Here is a 22,741-nt window from a genome sequence, read left to right as displayed (position 1 = left end):
AACAGAAGTTTGAGTTTTCTTGGCATCCCTCGATGTTCTGCCAACGTCAATGTCAGCACTCTGCCGCTACGAGTTTGCGGCTCCGTCGATCAGTATTGAGAAAGCAGCGATACGGCAAAGAACGTGTTCTGTGCGTGGGACAAGGCATACGTTTATTTTTGCGTCGCTTTCATTCTGTTGCAGCGCAACGCCGCGTTGCTTCGCTAGAGTTCTCGAGGGTGACTATCCTAATTTTAAATTATTAAGTGCATACATTAACATTAAAAAGGGAATATTCTTGGAAATAAAATCAAATTTAGGTGAACAATTCGGACTTTGTTATTGGATATTTGGCTTTTAAGGATTTATATAATTGAGAGGAATATGTAGCACATAAAAGGCGGCATAAATATTACCGAAATCACGCTTGGCATTTTACAAGAAATTTAACGAAAACATCGCGTCGGCCATTTTGGTTTTATGCTTGACGAATTTTTAATTTTCGTTCAGTTGTTTGTGGTATAGTATATTTGTTTCTTTCGCGCACATGTGTTTAACGCATAACTATATTTCGGTGGTGTAGAAAAATCGAACGAACGCGAACCATTTGGTCATTCGTTAAATTGAACAATAGTCGTACGGAACTTCTAGGCATTTGGAATATTTTTCTGTTCGCAACGGCAATTTTTGTACAGTGTTGCTTTTTTGTGACTGCAGTGGTGTGTTCATGAAGCAGTAGCAGTTAAATAATAAAATCACAAAGTTGTATGCTTAGGTAATTAATATAATGTTGTCTATAAAGTTAGTGGAAAGCAAAGTTTTGAAATAGACAAGGAATTTTGAAGGGCTTAAAACGAATAGACAGATGCGGCAAATTTAGCTACTTTTACTCGTGCTACGATTTCTCGTTCGTTAAGTTGATTTTCATTTTGTGGCTTGCTGAAATGTCGTACAGTAGTGGACAGTGTGAAATTGATTGCGTTTGCGGCACAGTGTCATTATTGTTGCGAGAAATAATTTGTGTAAGAAAGTTTGTGAAACGTATTTTTCACTTACAATAATAAATAATTAAACCTGCAATTAACATTAGCAACGTGTATATGTGCATAACGATATTTGGTGATTATTGGAATTATAAATAAATTCCCGCCAGTTTAAATTAAAGGTGTCTGGAAGTGTGAACAGACAAGCTTACAAATACTCGGTCTGTTTTATCCTCGTTATTGCCTAGGGAGTTGTAATTGGCTTGTGAAATAATAAGTCAACTATGGCCGGGACTTTAATCGGTTCTCAAATAATGTCATAACACAGTGAACTTAGACACAGACTTTCGATTATTAAGTTAAAGCAATATACAACTTGAAGGTAAATACAAATCAGCGGTTTGAAATAGTAGTAGCTCGGCTTGCTTTTGGAATCAAAGAATTGACCCTTGTAATTGAAAATAGAGTGCATTCAGGAATTTTTTAACGTATACTTGTATGCAGTTGATAAAATAATTGATAAAAAAAATAGCCGCCGGATGCCAAACCTCGATATATTTCTTTCCCTCGACTAGTGATATATTTATCTCGCTCCCTTAATTATATTATGGCTGAAGCACAATTCGGGTTTTATCTCAAAGCATGTGTCACTTGTTCGTTAAAATTGAACGAAGAAAATACTGAAATCAATTTAGGGTAAATCCAACGAAAGTCGTCTAGTGAATGGGTAATGGAAAGGAAAAATATTTTTGTTTGTTTTTTCTTTTGAAATGTTTGCCTTGAAATAGAGTTCTTATTATTAAATGGAAACATTAAACTGAATTTAAATACAAATTTTGTCATCATATTAACAATATAACTTACATTTTTTAGGCAATTTGGCGACGATAAAATCCTTATTTTGTATAAATTGTGAAATCCTGCTTTGACGTCGTTTTAACGCGTCGCTGTAGTTATTATTTTACGTGATCCTTCATCAAAAAATGAATAATCAGATGAATAACGCGGTGCGCAAAATTCATAATTTGCATTCAAGCGGCGCGGTAACTGTTACCGGTCTCAGCCAGCCTCGCATATTAAAACAGAAAGTGGGTTCCGGTATTGTGACGTCCAGTAATACACATAATCAGCAACAGAGCCATGTTAATAGCACAAATCGTTGCTATGTCTGCGATGATGCTTTGAGTGCCAGTCAGCAACAAAATCTACTTACCGAAACGCAGACATCGCATACGGCGACTAAATTCCCAAATAAAATTGGTCAACTTGTGGGTGATGCTTTTATGGTTATCGTAAGCGTAGATGATGTGGTTTGCGCGCGTTGTACAAACCTGCTAAACTATTTGGATAGGTTGGAGAATGATGTGGAGCGTGTTCGAACCAACTTAATGAATCTACTTCATAAGAAGTATGGTTTGAATGATGACAGTGGTGGGGGTGGAGCATCTCCACCAATAAAAATGCAAAAATTGAACAGTGGTGGAGTTACACGTACAGCAGAGGAAACTAGCAATGAATTGGGTCGGGTACGTAAAGTACTGCACACAGCGAGTGGAGATTCAAATATTGGAAAACAATCACCACCAGGTAATAATTTTTATAATGTTTACATAGTAAATTCACTTTAAACCATACTGAATGTAATTTGCTGTTTTAAACATCTTTGTTTAATTGCATATTATCATATTTATTAACACAGCACACCACTATAGAACATTTCTTATTACAGAATGTAATTATAGAATGTAAAATATTCATATATCTATTTTTTTTAATTCATTATTAGTTGTCAGCGCAGTTCAGCAAATGAAAATATCAACGCAAAGCACAACACAAAACACTTCAGTAGGAGGCACGCAAACAATCCAACGCAAGACAACTAGAATATACAAGTGTATTTCATGCGATTATAAGACATCTGATATGCGGCTCTTTAATACCCATTATGAGACATGCAAGTCGCAAAATTTCCAGTGTAAAAATTGTAAGAAAATTTTCCCGAACTTTGGTACTATGAAACAGCACATGGTACGAGAACACAATACCACTATGGATAATACATGCGCTGTATGTCATATAAACTTTGTAAATGAGCCAGCCTTGCGAAAGCATATGGAAGCAAATCACAGCACAAATGTTGTAGTAACAAGTACCACGACGATTCCTGCAACACAGCAGGCGTCAGGCGAATCAACTGGCGCCACCACACCACTATACACATGTAATCATTGTCAATTCAAGTCCACAGATAAGGCACTATTCGATGAACACTTCAGAAAGCATTTGTCTGGTGTAAAACCAAAACCATTCAAATGTCGGTTATGCGCTCAACGCTTTGAGACACGTGATGCAGCCACACAACATGCTAGACAACATCAGCCGAACTACTTCAAGTGTGGCACCTGCTCAATGTCCTTCCCCAAACGTGAACTGCTCGTTAAACATTTCGAAGTACATCAACAACCGCAGCCACAGCAGACGACTAACACAGCAGTAGTGCAACATCAACAAATAGTTACACAGTCTGCACCGGTAGTGAAACAAATAACCACAACTAAACAGCAGCAGGCCACGTCACAAAATCTATTAACAACACAAAAATTATTGCAAGAAACTATCGACGAGGCACTAAGTGACAATACAGTGAACACTGTAGTAAGTAGTGGCAACACCGACGTATGCAATACCGCAGCCAACAACATACGCTTCTTCTCCTGTCACATCTGCTCACTGACATTTATACAAGAAAACTACTATAATCAACACATGGAGGCGCACAGTCAAGACAAAGAAGGTATTGGTAGTGCTGGTACCGGTGGTACAACAATTACAACATCTGCATCAGCTATATCGAGTGGTAATAATATGCTACATCCGAGTGCTGCTGCATTGCTGAATGATGACAACAAAGGTGACAGTGGTGAGGTTGGCGATATGTCGTCTCATCAAGGTGTTAGTAGCGGTGTGGAAGCTGATATTGAGAGCATTTTCGAAAAAATGCATTCCGACAAAAATGATAACGGTGGCGATTCTGTAACATCTGCAAATGCTGGCGCTGCTGCAAATACAACGTCTGCCGGTGGACAAAGCAGTAATGACAATTTGGTTATTACATCGCAACAAGGCTCTGGTGGTATCACCTTTAATATTACTATTCCACAGCCAGATAGTGGTGCTGGCCAAGAAGCAAGCGAGGTAATTATCTGAAACTGTGTACAAAATATGTATTTTAGTATACTCATTTGTTATAATTTTCATTAACTCATCCGCAAATAAATTGTTTCCCTTCTAGAGTACTAAATCCATACCGACCAGCAGTGCGCCCGTATCCGTTAGCATAGATATGCCAGTTTTAGATCAACCTGACGAAGGCATGACCTCCACGAATGTAGACAAAGCAGAAGGCAGTGGCAGCAAAGAGGAGCAGGAGAGTGGTGGTAGTCTTGGCGTTGATCGAAAGATGTCTGGTCCTGTTAGTATGCCAAGTTTAGATGATGATAACGATACGCAAGAGCATATTCAACCGCAAGTATCGCAGGATGACATGCCCGCATTGGTGACAAAGAAAGGTGTTGAAACAGCCGAAGAGAGTGCGCGAGCCGATTTAGAAAAGCCGAAAGAAGCTGAACAAACGGCTAAAGATGGCGAGGCCGGCACACCTGCTACTGAGGAGACAAATGCAAATGCGCACGGCGCTGCTGATGCCAACGGCGAGGTTCACTCTGAACATGGCACTGCGACTGGTGATGGAGAAGCAGATCATAATCAACAACAAGTTGCAATGGAATTAGATGAGGCCATGCAGGCGCAAGTAGAAGGCGGCCAAATAAAATTCATACTTAATGAAAACGGGCAGCTACTGCAGCTGGATAATCACATCATAACCGATGCTGATGGTAATCAAATATTGGTACAGGATCCCGAACAAATACAACAACTTCTACAAAGTGCCGGTCTCCTGCAATCCGGCGATGGTATCGATGGTGAGACATTACAAATGATGACGGACGGTAATGGTCAAATGGTTTTGGTGCAAGGCGAAAACAATGAGACGCAATTGATTGATGCCTCACTGTTAAATGCCGATGGTCAATTGGTAATACAACAAGGTCATGATGGTGAATTGGGTGAAGGTGCGCATGTCATTGGTGAAGATGGCACCCGCATACCGGTTTCAGTATCATATACTGCCGACGGTCAACCAATTGTGAGAGTGCAACAGCAAATGTTAGAGGCTGGTGGTGGTGAGGAGGATCAACAGCATGTTGTGCTTGAAAAGGATGCAGCAGGTCAACAGGAAGGAACATCACAGGTGGCGGCTGATAACACAACAGCAACAACAGGAGCGGATGCAGCCACAAGTGGTGTAGATGCTTCAGGCAGCGGCAATGCAGCTGGTGGTGAGGACAATGTAGCCGCAGCCGGTGGCAGTGGTGCAGGAAACAGTGGTAGTGGCGGTGGCGATTTTTTCCCCTTAGAGGATCTTATGCAGCAGTCGGCGGAGAGTAAACCCGCGGAATAGGAATGGCTTTAGGGAAGCATTAATTGTACAATTATTGCGGACGATTGGAATTTCTAGGGTGAGTGAATGCTTCATTTATTTGTAAGATGCTACCATAAACACTACCACATTTACTTATATAAATTTATTCAATATGAAGTATGCAAGTGTATTGAAAGCCCAATATTTATTTGCAGATTTTAACCCATACAACACACCTGCATGCTATGGTGAGTTTGTCGGAACTAAAAGTGCCGCATTTCAAGAAGCTGGTGAATAACTCAACAGATGGAATTTGGCAAATATGGCAAGTTAAAAACTGAAAATAAATAGATTTTTATATTTTAAAAGAAAACAGTTTCGAAGTTAGCACATAGATAACTATTAATTAACTGTAGTTATGATTAAGTTGTAAAATAATGTGAAAATAACATAAAATAATATTAAAACCGACACATAGAAATTTTAAATCTTGATTCATATAAGGTAATTACGGGATGAGTATTGAGAAATATATATAAAAAATTAATCAAACATTTGGGGGCGAAGTGTACACAATTTGAGAATGAAAACCAATAATCTACAGTCTAGTAAAATCGCGTATGAATTAACTGGAAATCATGTATTACCATAATTCACAATAATAGAGGAGGCATTTGTCTGGGGGTTTCATCAGGAGTAGCTCATTCTACGTGGATTATAATCTACACCAAATTGAGAGATTCTGGTTAAAATTTTGCTTTTTATTATGTTGGTATTTTAAAAGTTCGCTAATTATTTTTTTTTATGGCAAATAAATTATAAAATTCCAGCCGCGAAGTAGAAATAAATATGAGTCACATTTATCTCGTTTATAAGGTTTAAAGTAAAACATATAAAAGAATTTAAAATAAACACCTTAGAAATAGTCTAAATAAATTGAAATTGAAAAAAAAGAAGAAAATAATTATAAATTATTAAGCTAAGACAATGTAAGGATTAAAAAGTAAACTTAATTCAAATGGCATATAAAATTCTTGAGAATTAAATAAACTTAATTGTTAACAAAAGTGTAAAATTATTTGTTGGTTTTTACTTCATAACACAAGAGTTTTAAATGAGGATGCCAACAGATAAAAAAGTTGGAAAACAAGCAAAATCCAATATATAAATTAGTCTTAAAATAGCTGAGTGAATTATTAGGTTTCCGACAATGAAAAAGGTTGCTTGGGTCCTTGCTGTGCGGCTGTTATTCTATTAAAATCGAAAATATGTAATATATCGAAGATTTCGTATTCTCAATCGTATATTTAGTATTCGATCGCTTATCTAGCATATACCGAATTTCTAAAATTTTTTTTAGTTGGAACAAGATGATTACTGAAAAGTTGGCATCCTTAGGATGAAAAATTTTTCCCCCGCGTTGGCAGGCACCTTGTCGTGGTGCGGGGGCTTAGTCGAATCATTAATCAGCTCTTCTTAGCAGACGGCAGTGTACACGTTTGAGTATCAGTACTTGGGGGTGCACACTCTCTTCTCCTGTTTCGAGCTGTTTTTTGAACGATGACCAAGTTCTGCCGATCCCCCTAATCCAGGGTGTAAAGCGACACCGTGCCCATTGGATGGTTTGCAGCCAGGGGGTTTAACAGACCGGCTGTATTTGAACGGCGCCTTCCTGACACCGGGCCGCCTCAGGGAGTAACTATGGCCTTACTGCGGCATGGGGCGCTGTCGTGGTGTACCGTCTGAATTCCCCATTATATTAATTAGACTACTGAGCTCGCCTCGTCGAGCAGGTGGTCGTACGAACAAGATGAATTCAAATACTTACAATTATAAATCAAACGAGAGGGCTTTGGCCGATCTACTGGGGCAGTTGGTGAGGGGTAGAAACAACTCACCACCTGGGTTCAGTAGAGGAGGAGGATTAGGAGGTAGTAGCGGTGGTAGCGGACCCATAAATAATTATGGTGGTCCATCTATGGGACCGAATGGTGGTGGGGGAGGTGGTATGTGGGGTGGAAATGCACCAAATGATTGGAATCAAGGAGGAAGTGGTGGTGGCGGTGGATACGGAAGAAGTGGGAGTGGAATTGAGGGTGGCGGTTACGGTAATAGTGGGAGTGGCGGTGGTAGCGGCGGTTATGGAAATAGTGGAAGTGGAGGTGGTGGCATTGGCAATATGATGCCATCAATGCAACGTGGTGGGAGTGGTGGTGGTGGTGGCTTTAGTGGTATGTCACAAGGAAGTGGCATGAACGATGGCTACGGTGGCATGCCACAAGGCGGTGGTATGAACAATAACTTTGGTGGCATGCAGCAGGGCAATAATTATATGGGTATGTCAGGAGGTGATCAAGGTGGTTATGGTGGTATGCCACCAAATAGGGGAATGAACAATGGTAGCTTTGGGGCTGGGGGCGGTGTATTTCCACAAAATGATAATTTTGGTGGTGGTGGTGGCTTTGATGATTGTCCGCCACCGCCCACTAGTCGTTCGCGTGGCACATGGGTTAGTGGATCAACTAATCGCAGTAATCGCAATGCGGCGCCGCCACCAGTGCGAAATAATAGCCGCTCATCGAGCTCAACGCTAGACAGACGAAATTTAAGCGGTTCGAGAGCGTCACTGTCATCGAAAGGTAGTCGCAGCGGTGGTGCCTCAACGTCAGGTAATGCTTCAAAACCTGTGCAGGCACAAAAGCGTAAAGCGCCACCAAGTTCCGCTCCGCCCGCAAAAACAAGCCACAGTACAAATAGCGCTAAACCGACATCCGCTCAAGGAAATAGAACATCCGCTCAAGGAAATAAAACAACCGCTGCCGAACCCAGACGGGTGCTGACATCAACTGGTGGTCGTTGGTACCAACATTTCTTATCGAAAGGTTTGAAACCTGAAGAGGCCCGTAAGAAGGCTTTTGAAAATAATAATAAGCCATTTACGGTCGGAGTTGAAAGGGCGGCAGTGACAAAAAGTTTCAGAAAACCGAGACCTCCACCCCCCGTACCGTATATACGTCTTGCGATTTTCGCAAAGGGTTTTCCAGAAGTTATATTGGAAACCGATGATCTATCAGCCCTCGAAGAACGGATCGTCGATGCGGTTGCCAATAGTAGCGCCGAATCGAAATTGCAATTTGAAAGGTTACTTCGGAAACCGGGCTTGTTGGTTGTTGATTGCGCAAATCAGAAAACTGCTGATTGGCTTATAGACATAATCCCCAAATTGACCAATTGGGAAGGCGCTGAATTGGCAATTTGTTATGAAGAAGACATTCCAGACGCATACGTAATGACCCTCTCGTTACCAAGAAGTGCTGGTCAAGATTATGATCAGACCTTGTCATTAATTCAGTCACAAAATTCCGATTTGACCACGGACTCATGGGAGTGGGTGCAGGAGCGTGAAGATGGTGATAGATCAATTCTTACCATCCGCGTTGATAAGGAATCACATGCGGCAATTAAGGAGAAGAAGTGGAAAATCTTTTACAAATTTGGTTTAGTAGAAGTCAATTTTGCCCGCTATATACGTTTTGCCCTAAGTAAACGTTTGAACGAAGATGCGAACGCGGCAAAAGCTGAGATTAAAGTAGAAAATCAGTCAATTGGGGAAAACGATAAAAAACCAACTGAGGAGAATCAACCTTCTCCGCCACCAGCTCCTATAATCAGCAAATGAATTTAAAATGTAAGTGATTTTATAATTACAATTTCCAATTTCTTCGCTAACAGTTTCGTTTTCAAACTTGCTTTCAGGTATGCGGTATCTGCATCTAATATATAACACATTCTTCTCAGTTCAAAATATATCATCCATTCAAAACAAATGACTTTGTTCGGCAAATTTGATAATGGGTAAGTTAAAATTAATTTTGTAATTTTAGAAACAATTTCTATTAGTTTTTCAAAAACTTTCTTTTTTAAATTATGTGTAAAAAAGTTCCTCATAATGTACGAAAGTATACAAAGTGTTCGGCTATATGAACTGATTGTGGTTTAGAAGACACTGCTCTTAAATATTTTTCCTTGATTTACTTGTATATCAACCGGAACCCATAACATCAATCTTTTAACGAGTCATTTCCATCATGGTCGGGTTTATATATCTATACCAGTTTCCACAACTTTCATGGTGTTTCTCTCCTTTACATCGTGACTTTTTTAATTTTTATTTATTAGCAATATATAATTTGGTATTAAAGTTATTACATTTAAAATATATATTTGATCAAATATTGCCCATAAGTAATCCGACTTATTATTAAAATTTAACTTTTTTTAATTTTTCAGTTGGATACCTGAAAGTGGTCGTTGGCGATAGACAAAAATTATAATGCGCTAACTTCTTTAACAAATAGTAAGAAACATCCTTTATCAATGGAATTCATTATAACGACTAATACAAGGAAATCATGTAATGCATTAGTTGAATAACACACTGTGATGACTGAGTTTTGTACCCCGTACGTAACGTCAATTGTTTTGGAAATGATATAACAAGTAATTATTTTCTAATTTATTCAAATCCTCAAATACATATAAAATTGTAAGATTTATTTGTGCAAAGCTGTTCGATCAGCATTTCATACATTATGCAAAGTTGTATTACCGTCAGCATCAATAAAGTTCTACTAGATGGCGATATGAATGAGAACCTCTTGAAACAGTTGTTGTTATTTTCGGAAATAGACCTTAGTAGATATTCAAATTATTGTTAGTTAAGCATTTTATTACATTAAAAAATTTGAGATTAAGGGATTTTTTTAGCGATAATAAGAAAACGCAAAATTTGATCTTTTTTTATAGTGTTGGATTAGTTATAAAATTGATAAAATAATTTTTACCATTTTAGTTGCATTAAAATTGGTTTAATGAGCTTAAGTGAGCAGTTATTAGAAATAGGAGTTTAGGTATTTCCCCTCGCGATGGCAGGCACCTTGACGTGGTGCGGGGGCTTAGTCGAATCATTAATCAGCTCTTCTTAGCAGACGGCAGTGTACACGTTTGAGTATCAGTACTTGGGGGTGCACACTCTCTTCTCCTGTTTCGAGCTGTTTTTTGAACGATGACCAAGTTCTGCCGATCCCCCTAATCCAGGGTGTAAAGCGACACCGTGCCCATTGGATGGTTTGCAGCCAGGGGGTTTAACAGACCGGCTGTATTTGAACGGCGCCTTCCTGACACCGGGCCGCCTCAGGGAGTAACTATGGCCTTACTGCGGCATGGGGCGCTGTCGTGGTGTACCGTTTGAATTCCCCATTATATTAATTAGACTACTGAGCTCGCCTCGTCGAGCAGGTGGTCGTACGAACAAGATGAAGTCAACTAACTATACAAATTACAATTCAAATCAACAAGTTTTAACTCAGTTAATAGGTCAACTGATGAGAAGTGGCAACTCCCCAAGTGGCTATAGAGGAAGAAGTGGTGGTGCGGCCAGACAAAGAGGCAGCATCCGACGCACAGCCACAAGAATAAGGCGTCGACCTGGAATTAGATCACAGGGTAGTGTACCAGTGCGCAGACCGTTGTCTACTAGGCCATCAGGTAGCGGTGCGAGGAAACCTACATCAGCACCGGCAACACAAAAGCGAAGTGCCACAGAAAGTAGTGCTGCACCTGATAAGAAAAAAGTCGCTCTGGATGACAAAGCAAAAAGTGCAGAGACCACTAAGGAGAGTAAAGCAAAACCAAACGATCCTTATTTGAAGGGATTGTGCGAGTCTGGTGTGCGATGGTATTTGCGTTATTTGAAGGAAGGACTAGAACCGCAAGCGGCGTGCAAAAAAGCTTGGGAGCAACGTACTGAACCTGTAGAATATGAACCGCAATGGGGAAAAGAGTTCCAACCAAGAGAAGTCGAAGAAGAACCCAAATACCGATCGCGGATACGAAGAAGACCAGCGAAAAACTCTGAAATCAATGAGGATTACCGCATCGCAGTACATCCCAAAGATTTTCCAGATCAAATGCTCGATTTGGACTCTGTTATAGCGCTGGAAGAGGCTATTGCGGCGGAGATAGCAAAAGGAGCCACTGCAAAACTGCAATTCGCCAATGCACATTTACGTCCAGGTGCATTACTCTGTGATTGCGTAAATGAAGAAACCGTCAATTGGCTAAAAGATATTGTCACCAAGTTATCCGACTGGGAGGGCCCAGCGCTGACAACAAGCCAAGAACGTGTCATTCCAGATGCATACGTCATGACAGCAGCGTTGCCGAAGAGCATTGATCAAGATTTCAAACGCACATTAGCCTTGCTTGCGGCGCAAAATGAAGACTTAAATACCGAAGTGTGGAAATTAGTGAATGAACGCGTGGAGGATGGAAAGCAAGTGGTGACGATACTTGTAGATAAGGATTCTTTCAATGCAATGAAGCGAAATGAATGGAAGCTTTATTATAGATTTGATAAAGTCTACGTACATTTCCATCGCTACTTACGTTATGGCAAACCTACTTTATGGATAACGAACCCCAGTTGTCACAAACAAAATCAGGTGAAACCACCTGGCCCATCAAGTGCAGTCTAAATAAAATGGTAAGTCGAAACAGCATCCACGCAAATTGCAACAAATATGGTACTAAAAGTTTCTTCTCACTTTTCAGTTAAAAACTTTTGTGTGTGTACCGTTGAACGAAGTGATTTCATTGGCTTTCCACTTGGAACATCTCCAGATTTCCTTGCAATAAATAGAAGCATCAGCTGTAGTTAATATAACCAACAAATGAGGTGAGCAGTGCAAACGTCAAATTTGATCTTTTTTGAAATAGTAGTTTCTATATTAGTTTCCATCCCTAACAGCTTTTAGTTTATCTACATACAGAGTTTCGTAAAAGTATTTATTCATTTTTAATTAACATAATAAGTATAAATAGTTCAGAATTTTTGCTACATCTTGTGTTTGGTAATACTTAAATATTGTCTTTGAACTTTATGATTAGAACGATAGATTTTTTATAAAATTCTTAATCAAACAAGTATATGTGTTATGAAAAAACGAGAATATGCAACACCCCATGCCATTTTCCAAAATTAAACGTATTTACTTATTAATTAAAATATATAAATTATTTGATGGTATTTTTGCACAACCCAAATCGAATTAAATCGGTCATAACCTAACTGCTGGAGGAGTTATTTATATCACTGTAAACGTGCATAAAAGTGGACGTGTGCTTCTGCGAATAAAATACTTTATGCGTCACATGCTTTCATGTTTTTGTATGGCACGGCATAACTGTTAAACCTGATGCACATCAGAGAGCTGCAACGGATATATCATTTTCGTGCACACTCGAATGTCCACTCTGATTTTGTTTGATCAAACTTTTCGGTATGAATACACGTATTGATCGCTTGGAGACATGTTCAAAACGAACGAGCCTTTCGCGACACTCGAAACACAAGCATATATGCTTGTTTTAACAGAGTGCCGAGTTGACACTCGTTTGTGAACGAGCTGGCACTCTAACCCGATCGTATTGAATGTGATCGAGTCACACACGAGTGTGCACAAAATTTCAGAATATGTATGTATGTAATTGGCAGTCATGCTATTATTGCGTAGTGATTGTCAACGATTATTGGTTTTGTTTGTTTTGTTTACTTTTTATAATTCATAATGACAACGATAGAAAATTCGGGTTGTGAGAACATTTCCAATGGCACAAACACCTTATCTGGTCTACACCTGAAATTTGTGATTTAAAAAAAATTAAAATATTTAAGTGCAATGAAATGTTTTTTATTTATGATTTATGAATTAATAAATAAAATAAGTTTTGAGTGAATTCTATTCTTAAATTGAATTATTCTTTTATAATATGTACTATGTACGTCTAATATTCAAATTATTCAACCAAAAAAGCTAAGACAGAACGCGTCATCCCGACGCCAACATACATACATATGTGCAGAGAACTTAGAACATAGAGAAGGTGCAGGTTCGACAGCGAAATAAATTCAAGTCTGAAAACTTTCAACGGGGGAATTTACCACACAACCGGGGAATTCACCTTTTGAAAAGTTAACAGCGATTTCAGTTTTAGCAGCAGGGAATCTGTAAAACGAGAAATTGCTGGCACATGAAAATAATCATATGATATTTTTCAATTTTAATTAAATTTTTATTTCTTTTAATTTTTAATTTTTGTATACTACTTTCCAAATTAATATATTTACTAATTAAAATTTTATTTTTACCCAATAATTAATAAAATTAATAAAAATAATGTTTATGATGGGCGTCGAACCTGTTGCCATTTCTCAACTAGGGAATTCGATGGCTAGGCAAAATAGGAAAATATGTGTGAATAAAATATGCGAGAATTTATCAATTGATGGTAAACAATTCTGAAAGTCATGTTTTATTAAATTTATATATTATTCAATAATATTTTTATTTCATTTAATTTTCTATCTTTTTTTCATTTAATTTTTATTAGATATTTTTTATTTATTTTAAGTTAATTTTTATTTATATCTGATTAAAAAGTTCGTCTTATTCTTTAATTATTTAAATAAATTATACAATAATCAATAATATCATTAAGAACTCGAACAATCATTGATTTGCCGTCGGCAAATTTCATAATAATGTGAATGTTATACGTTCTCTGCATACGCGTGCAGAAATATATATATACATATAAATGTGAACATACAAATCTACATTCCTCACATTTGTTACAACAACATTTTCCTTCATAAGCGCAAGCGTCGCGCACATCTCCGCGCATGCCTTGCCCAAAAGCGGTTTGTCTGGAATTCAAATTCAAACAATTTCTGATATTTCCTTCAAAAGAGAAAACTGGCAGTGGCCGAGAATCATATTCATATTTCTATTAGAACTAGCATCTTGTCCTATGGATTATGAAATATCAATTAAGCTGATTGACTATCAATAGCTACGACGGTGCTGGTGGTACGCACGCACCCGCTTTTTAGACGGTGCTCGGGTTCAAATCCTGGCCGAAGTCTTATTTTTCGCATATTTTTATATTTCTGCCACAATTGATGGCAAATATGAAAATTTATTCTTTTATGAATTTTGTCAAGCTGATTGGCACTGTTGCCATTTTTCGCTTTGACTTCAGCATCAACATCGAAATATGATTTCTAATTTTTGTCATCGTCGCGAGGAAGCAGTTTGTAGACACCGACAGCTGCAGGGGGGAAAAGGGTTGACATATTATGGTTTCTGCTTCTTGATGTTCAGAGTTTTTTGTAGTTTCTATTTGCGTTGGTTTTTTTTTTGACGGTCATTCACATATTCTAATTGGTGCGTTTGCTTTTGCGCATATGAAGGAAGGTTGTTGTTGTTCCTATGACTCTTTGCAATTCGTAATATTCTACATACATATGTACGTACACTTGTAAGTTTGTTAGTCATTCGCGCATATTTGTGCGTTTGTTATTGTGCATATGAAGGGATTCCCTGGTTATGCTTACATACAAATATACTTATGTATGTAAGAACTATTTTGTATATTTGGCATGTCTTTTATACGATTGCGCATATGATACAAGCGATGTGGTCAAATATCTGAATGCAGACAAATATGATATGAAGATATGATGTTATCAAATGTGAACTCAGTACAACTTTTTACATTTTTCGGGTTCACTTCTCCACATTTGCAATATTTTATAAATAATTTTTTTTTTTTATATTATCTAAAAATTCTTTAAAATCCTATTTATGAGTTAAAAAACCATATTAATTATATACAATTAATAAAAAGCCATAAGAAGTCAAAAATGTATATCATATCAAAGCATGGGCATATCACATCAAAAGGCCAATCGTCACATATTTTCATTCCCCCGACAGTCAATTTTGTAAAATAATAACGAGTATAACAGCAATTGGTGAATTCCCTACTCGTCGGTTTTCAGCTCTGTACACGAGCCAATCGAGCATCATACAAAAATCAAAATGCACCTTCTCTATGTTCTAAGTTCTCTGTATGTGTGTACGTATGTTTATCTATTATTTTTTGGTCTTCGAGTGCCACTCGAGTGTGTCGATCACAATCAACACGTGCACGACACACCCGAAAATATAATATACATAAAATCCGAGTTTGCTGCTTGCACTCGAAGATAGGACCGTCGTGATTGTTCGTTTGCGTTATTTTCGCTTCGGGTTCCAAACTCGATCGAACACGTGTTTGAAGAGTGTTGCGACACACTCGTACCGAATTTAAGCTAGTGTGATTGAACACACTCGAACATACCCGAAGCTGCTCTCTGATGCACATACATCTAGTTTGTTTGTAGAAACATCTGTATGTATGTATATTTTTCATATGTTCTTGATATTTGCTAATTTTTGGCGCTAACTGCTAATGTTTTTTTACTTAACGTTCGACTTTCTACATACATATATCAATATCTATGTTCCTATAGATATATAATTTATTGCCACATTTGTGCTTTTATCACATATGCTAATTAATTAAATACGCACATACACATACAAATATTAATCTGCACGGTTTCAATAATAATTTATCACAAATTTCATATGTAAGCATATACACATACAAACACTAAATTGTGTATGTCTCGCATTTCTTCTAGCTATTGTTTTATATATTTTTTGTTTGCAATAATTTCGTTAGCATAAGTTAACCTCGAATTTTTGTTGGTTTGACCGTATACATATGTATGTATATGTATAGAACTTGAATTTTCAAAATTAATAACTTTTGTGACTTAAGCTTTCTTATAACAGTAAAAGTTAAAACAAATATTGAAGCTAGTTGCTATATATTCACGAGTGATTGTTTATTTGAGAAATTTGTTCAGCATATTTGCGTATATGGTAATACATATACATATCTTTGCTTATTGGCAATCTTCAGTTATGAAATATATTAATTTCTTAATCATATTATAGTAGTTAGAGTTAAGTAAACTTCCACTGTTAGTATAAATCGAGTCTTTTGCTTTGTCATATAACTATTTCCAATTTACAAAAACAATTTCAATGCGAATTTAAATATAGTTGAACTAACTTAACTCGAATCACCATAATCCACAAAAAAACTTCCAGTTAGAGAGACTTCCGAATTACGGAAGGAGAACTTCGAGTTATGCTAGTTCAACTGTATTTTATTATGCAATTATATTATTAAGCTTTTTTTTTTTGAAAGCTTTGAACACAACTCAGTTTTAAATACTTTTGTTCATTTACCATAATTGGATATTTTTAGGTTAGTTTGGAAACTATTTTTATGAATATAATATTTACCATTATAGATAAATATATTATATAAGACATGCTATTTTAGGTGCTGAAAATCTATAATTGAATATTGGTTGATTTTCTATTCTAAGCTTCTGTCTGAAATTTATTTTTAATAATCATTACACCTTATTTATTAAGCACACTTATTTTTTACTTGTTGTTAGTATTTGACTAACGCTACTTTTTGTTTTTGTCTTCTCATCCACAGTTCGTTGTTGGCGTTTATGCTGCTTCAGTGTCGCCAACACTTGTTCAGGTAACTTTGGTATGTGCTCACCTGTCGGATGGTAACCATTGGCATCGGCTACATAAGTCATCGTGATGGGTATGCCTTCGGCCGAAATGTATTGCACCACGCCAGTATGTCCGAACTCATTTCCCGCTGCTTTTGTTGTAATGCCGTTGGATGTCTGGAACTCATAATGAAAGTCACCTTGTACATTCGGCGCCTGGTTCTTGTAGTAAATGGTATGTGCATCACGATCAAGTGATTTGACAGCCGCATGTACAGGCTGCAAGTGTGCAAGTGCAAAGATATTACAGAAGAGGACACACAAGAGGAGACGTTTAAACTGCAGATAGAAGGGAGAAGAACAAAACACAAAAACAACTCACTGTTTATTATCCATAAAGTTTAGCGATTAAGCCAGTAAAACCATGTGGTGTATTAAGAACAAACCATTGTTTGGAAATGTAGTCCATCTACGCAGTATCGAATTTTACGTGTCACCCGCATTGTAAACAACATTCCCATAATATGATTTGTGGTGGCGTCTAATGACACAGCTGACTGGGATTGATTACTTTCTGGAAGCGCCGTCGGCTGCAAGTTCAGTTAACAGTACGTTTATTTATTTTCGCACACACACAAACACACGCGTACACGACGGCCGTTTAGAACAACACAACGAATCTGCCGCTGCCGGAATCGCAACGTAATGAAGCGGGTTTCTGTTGCGGTGGACGCTTTTATAGATGCGTCGCTGATATGCAAATTAATTCGGCAAACAATTCTGAAAATAAAAAGATAAAATTTGTCGCCGAATTATTTTAGTGCCACAAAAATGACTGACATATTCAACCCTCTGCAAGTTGTTTATGTCAACTCGAGCATTTGATGCGACGTGATGCCTGCGTCTATTACACACGCAGCAATGAGTAATAACGGGTGATTTTTTTGAGGTTAGGATTTTCATGCATTAGTATTTGACAGATCACGTGGGATTTCAGACATGGTGTCAAAGAGAAAGATGCTCAGTATGCTTTGACATTTCATCATGAATAGACTTACTAACGAGCAACGCTTGCAAATCATTGAATTTTATTACCAAAATCAGTGTTCGGTTCGAAATGTGTTTCGCGCTTTACGTCCGATTTATGGTCTACATAATCGACCAAGTGAGCAAACAATTAATGCGATTGTGACCAAGTTTCGCACTCAGTTTACTTTATTGGACATTAAACCAACCACACGAATGCGTACAGTGCGTACAGAAGAGAATATTGCGTCTGTTTCTGAGAGTGTGGCTGAAGACCGTGAAATGTCGATTCGTCGCCGTTCGCAGCAATTGGGTTTGTGTTATTCGACCACATGGAAGATTTTACGCAAAGATCTTGGTGTAAAACCGTATAAAATACAGCTCGTGCAAGAACTGAAGCCGAACGATCTGATAATTAATATGATCCGATAATTAAACAACCATTATGTGAAGTGCACTTTGAAGTGATCGTTATGAATCTAGTTTGGCACGTTTGCTGTATGTGTGTCATTGTGCGGAATTTAATAAATCGTATGTATTGCTTAATTTCAACCATATTAATTGAACGAGAAGCTGGAGTTGTCAACCGGCCAGTACACAAATCATAAACATAAACAAAAAATTCAATTCACCAATTTCTACATATGTAAGCATGTATTGCGATAGGAGCCCTATGGAGCAAGCATATTTATATCAGTATCAAATAAATAAAATCTTCATTTGTGCGCCGATGTGGTAGCCACTAACTAAAATATTCAGTGTTCTTATTTCTTATATATGGTGTATTGGGTTGCAATTTTTATACTCATGCAACAAAAGTTGCTAAGAGGGTATTAGAGTTTTGTTCACATAACGGTTGTTTGTAAGTCATAAAATAAAACGAGTTAGATATAGGGTTACATATATCAAAATGATCAGTGTGACGAAACGAGTCCGTGCAACGGATAACTTGAATTAAAATTAAGATATCTTGACGAAACTTGGTACCATCCTATTGAAAATTGATGAAATCGGACTATTGCGAAAAACTATAAGGAGCTATAACTAAGCCATAAAAAAAGTTATATAGGCAAGGCATATTTGGAATGTAAGGTTTCGGAAAATGATGTTCTGTTTTTATTAGTCCCATTTCAACTTAAAGGACAGAGATGCCGAGATTACGGACAAATTGAAATAGGCTAGAATTGTCATTCCTTTTTAGTTGCAGTTTCAGTGCAGTATTCCATTTTAAATAACTTTGAGCGGCATTGAGCTAACGCGATTTGTGTGTTTGTATGTTTTTGAGTTAAAATGCGTTTTAAGAAGAACCGATTTATGGTTTCACACGGAACTCTAATTTGTATTTCTCAGCTCTCAGAAACTAAGCAATTAGACAAGCAAAATATAATGCATACATAAATTCTAACTGTTAAAATATATATGTATCAAATAAAGAGTCCCATTGTGTTGTGACGAAGATAGTCAAAAATGTCGCAACTAAAAAATTACGTAATTAAAAAGTTTGCATTTCAGAACATAATGTTTTCGATATTAATAACACACCGGATTTTAAATATCGAAACAAAAAAAGTTAATTAGAAGTAAAATTTCTTTTTCTCTCCTTTGAACAACGCAATAAATAAAACAAATGAGAAAGCAAAATCTTACTTGCTTTTGTTCTGTTGTGTTAGCATATAGTTTCATGTTGAATAATACTGCATTTTAACTGTGTATATTAAAAAAAAATAACAATTTTCTAGAACTTTTCGCTTTAAATATATTCGCTTATATTCACTAGTTGTCGGATGTGTAGATTTGTAAGGTTTGGTTGAAAGTTCACAAGTCGGAGAAGATAAAAAGTCCATATTAATATTTATAATTGAAGAGCGCTTTGTAAAAAAAATAATATAATCTAAATCTAAATATATGTATTTTTCTGGAGAGTTTAAAAATTATATAAAGTCATATAAATTAAAAAAATGTGTATAGCAAACAATAAGGTGTTGCAAAAATTTATTTTAACAGATTTTACATAGGTAATAAGTGTTCGATTGATACCACCCTCTTATGAATAAAAACTCTTCTATCCGGAGAGTCGAAAATCCGAAATCACTTTAGACAGACAGGGACTTTATCGATTTGATTAATTTCTGGAGCAAATTGACTATATATTTTCTCGAATTTGTATAATTAATTTTAATTGTAATTTCTACTATTATAGTTATTTACTATTTCGTTTTTGGTGTTATTGTTCAATCAAACGATTTTACTAAGAATATCGTACCAGGGGTACATGTAAAATATTTTTCTCCGGGAATATGATATCTATATATGTATGTACTTCTATAATCTTACTCTGTTTTGAATATTCCAAAATATGTTACTTTTCAAATTTAAACAATTAAGGAAGGGCTAATTTTGGGTGTAACCGAACCGAACCATACTCTCGCAATTTATTTATTTAATTTTTTAAGATAAGAAACAATTTGAAACATATGTTTGGCGTAAAGCACAAATCATTATATATAGTACTATATAGGGGCATTTTCGCCACCAAGCTACATCATATACAAGATTATACGTTCACTTACTTTTTTAAGATATCTCACATATTAACCGATATATACGGTATAAAGTGCACCGGAAGTTTGAAAACCCTAATATTAGGTATAGCCCTATACATGAAGAATTAATCCGATTTTGTCCATTTTCGACATAACATATTCTAAGGATAACATCTCTGAATCTCTTTAGAATATTTGGGAGTTTGAAAACTTATATTCCGATTCCAACGAATTTTAGACGGGCCACACCATAAATGCAGTTTATGTGTTAAGTTCTGTTTTGATATCTTCACTCGGGCGTAATTTATATTATATATAGTAAAGTGAACGAATCAGATGAATCATTGGAATTGTTCAAACTATAACATTGAGATACTAAGAAAATATTACGAACAGAATTTCGTTGAAATTGGTCGAGTAGTTCCTGAGATATGGTTTATGATTCATGAATGGGCAGCGCTACGCCTATTTTCCATTTTCCAATATAAGTACAGTACTTCTATACCACCTTTACAATAAAATGAGGGGCATCTGCTGTTTTCCCTCAAGGAATTAAAAACTTTTAGTAAAATTGGTTTGGTCCAATACTCAGCCGAGTATTTAAATGTTAGTATTGAAAAAGTTGCTTTCCTGAAAAGTCTTTGTGATCTAATCATTATTTGTAGTCAGGTCAAGTAAGACTTCACACTTCCTAGTATGCACTAAGGTATTTAAATATAAACAAACACATTGAACTAGTCAGTATTGATATCCTTTTACTAATGGTGCTGTGATAAATACCTTAAGTATTACGTACACTTGGAATTGAAAATATAAACAATTTTTTTTATAAAAATCACTTCTAGTTTTTATGGCAAAAATGCATGATAATTAAATTGTCGCAATATTATACAAATAATTCACCAACAAACACATAGTATGTAAACATCTCGCATCTAGGCAACAACACTTAAACACAAAAAAATAAATGCATTGCTGATATATGATAAATACATTTTTGTAAATTTCGGTCTTTTAATGTAATTTTTCGTTTTCTTCTTTTATATTTATTTTGTTTTTTGATGCCTCTGTTTTATTAATACTTTTAATTAATTATGTTAGCGTGTTATTGAGTTATAATGAATGCACTTCATCAATAAACGTCAAATTAAAATCAAGAAAAATATTTATGATAGAAATTAATTAACATTCACACTCGTTGCGCCGAAAAATTGAAATTTCAACGCAATTCTATTAACATTATTTTATTAACACACCTCAAAAGGTCACTGAAGCAGTGATCCTACCGAAAGAAGTGTTGATTTTATCGCGTGAACGCGCGAGGAATTTTTGTATAATAAAATTGTTTAATGTTCAAGTAGCCGCTGGCACGAGCGCTAATGACTGTTGGTGTCGCTTAACTGTGAATCACAAGCCGTCGTTGTCGCTGACCGGCAGTAAGAACTTTCGATTTCAAATCTTGTTTGCAATTTCTCCATCTCTTAAAATCTTAAAATGTACATAGTTATGTAAATTATTTTTAGATATTTATTCATTTATAGACTTTGTTATGTAAATTATTTTTAGATATTTATTCATTTATAGACTTTGATATTTTTTGAAAAAACATGTTTTCAAAATATTTTACTCATATGTATATGTACATATATTTATTTGTACTTGTATGTATACCCTGTTGCACATGAATTGGAAGCCGAATATATGCCTTGGAACTGTGGGAGAGATGTTATTGAAAATAGGCGAAATCGGACCATTGCCACGCCCACAAAATGGAGAAAACCGAAAACCTATAAAAAGGTATAACCAAGTCATAAATAAAGTTATCTGTATTTGGTACAGAGGATCGCACTAGAAGGAGCATGTTTGGATTTTTCTTTTAAAGTGCGTCGCCTATTTGTGAGTCAAAAAACATATCCAAGAAACTACTCGACCGATTTCAATGATTGAAATATGGTAAATTATATAATCTTTTTGACATCCTGATATTACTTGATTATTAAGCCATCCATTTTCCGTTCACAACCACGCCTACATCCCATATATTACAATGTTGAGTTCGATCTGATTCGTTGACTTTATAATATACAGTAAAAGCTCTTTATTCGCGGGGTATATGTTCCATAAATATGCCGCGAATACAGAAACCGTGAATACGGCATGGTAATTTATATGGGATTATAGTGGATATGTTCCTAGGTGACAAAAAAAAAACAAATAGGTATATAAAAAAATG

The 22,741-nt window shown here is 36.3% G+C and overlaps 4 protein-coding genes across 8 annotated transcripts; 3 read left to right on the top strand and 1 right to left on the bottom strand.

The window, feature by feature from the left end:
* Nucleotides 1-58: 58 nt before the first annotated feature.
* LOC105221078 (uncharacterized) lies at nucleotides 59-7,028 on the top strand. Of its 5 annotated transcripts, none has more exons than XM_011197740.3 (5): nucleotides 59-218; nucleotides 1,836-2,549; nucleotides 2,749-4,157; nucleotides 4,255-5,542; nucleotides 5,661-7,028. In XM_011197740.3, the coding sequence occupies exons 2-4, from the start codon at nucleotides 1,946-1,948 to the stop codon at nucleotides 5,482-5,484; spliced, it is 3,243 nt and encodes a 1,080-aa protein (XP_011196042.2). In that variant the 5' UTR covers nucleotides 59-218; nucleotides 1,836-1,945; the 3' UTR covers nucleotides 5,485-5,542; nucleotides 5,661-7,028. The 5 variants fall into 5 exon arrangements, with proteins under 5 accessions (XP_011196042.2, XP_028901945.2, XP_011196043.2 ...); XM_029046112.2 differs by having other exon boundaries at nucleotides 75-299; XM_011197741.3 differs by lacking the exon at nucleotides 59-218 and adding an exon at nucleotides 338-754.
* On the top strand, nucleotides 6,855-10,109 carry LOC105221079 (uncharacterized transmembrane protein DDB_G0289901). The gene is made up of 3 exons (XM_011197744.3): nucleotides 6,855-9,133; nucleotides 9,202-9,300; nucleotides 9,736-10,109. The coding sequence occupies exon 1, from the start codon at nucleotides 7,163-7,165 to the stop codon at nucleotides 9,122-9,124; it is 1,962 nt and encodes a 653-aa protein (XP_011196046.2). The 5' UTR covers nucleotides 6,855-7,162; the 3' UTR covers nucleotides 9,125-9,133; nucleotides 9,202-9,300; nucleotides 9,736-10,109.
* Nucleotides 10,110-10,347: 238 nt separating this feature from the next.
* On the top strand, nucleotides 10,348-18,717 carry LOC105221080 (uncharacterized). Its single transcript, XM_011197745.3, has 3 exons — nucleotides 10,348-11,989; nucleotides 12,058-12,181; nucleotides 16,915-18,717. The coding sequence occupies exon 1, from the start codon at nucleotides 10,668-10,670 to the stop codon at nucleotides 11,979-11,981; it is 1,314 nt and encodes a 437-aa protein (XP_011196047.2). The 5' UTR covers nucleotides 10,348-10,667; the 3' UTR covers nucleotides 11,982-11,989; nucleotides 12,058-12,181; nucleotides 16,915-18,717.
* On the bottom strand, nucleotides 16,215-17,442 carry LOC105221172 (pupal cuticle protein Edg-78E). Its single transcript, XM_054229807.1, has 2 exons — nucleotides 17,430-17,442; nucleotides 16,215-17,316 (listed from the first exon to the last, which is right to left on the bottom strand). Exons 1-2 carry the CDS (start codon nucleotides 17,440-17,442, stop codon nucleotides 16,850-16,852), a joined length of 480 nt encoding a protein of 159 aa, XP_054085782.1. The 3' UTR covers nucleotides 16,215-16,849.
* Nucleotides 18,718-22,741: the final 4,024 nt, after the last annotated feature.

This window comes from Zeugodacus cucurbitae, chromosome 4, assembly GCF_028554725.1.
Source record: "Zeugodacus cucurbitae isolate PBARC_wt_2022May chromosome 4, idZeuCucr1.2, whole genome shotgun sequence".
NCBI lineage: Eukaryota > Metazoa > Arthropoda > Insecta > Diptera > Tephritidae > Zeugodacus > Zeugodacus cucurbitae.
The sequence above is the reverse complement of the archived record's forward strand: the minus strand, read 5'-3'. Positions and strand labels throughout refer to the sequence as shown.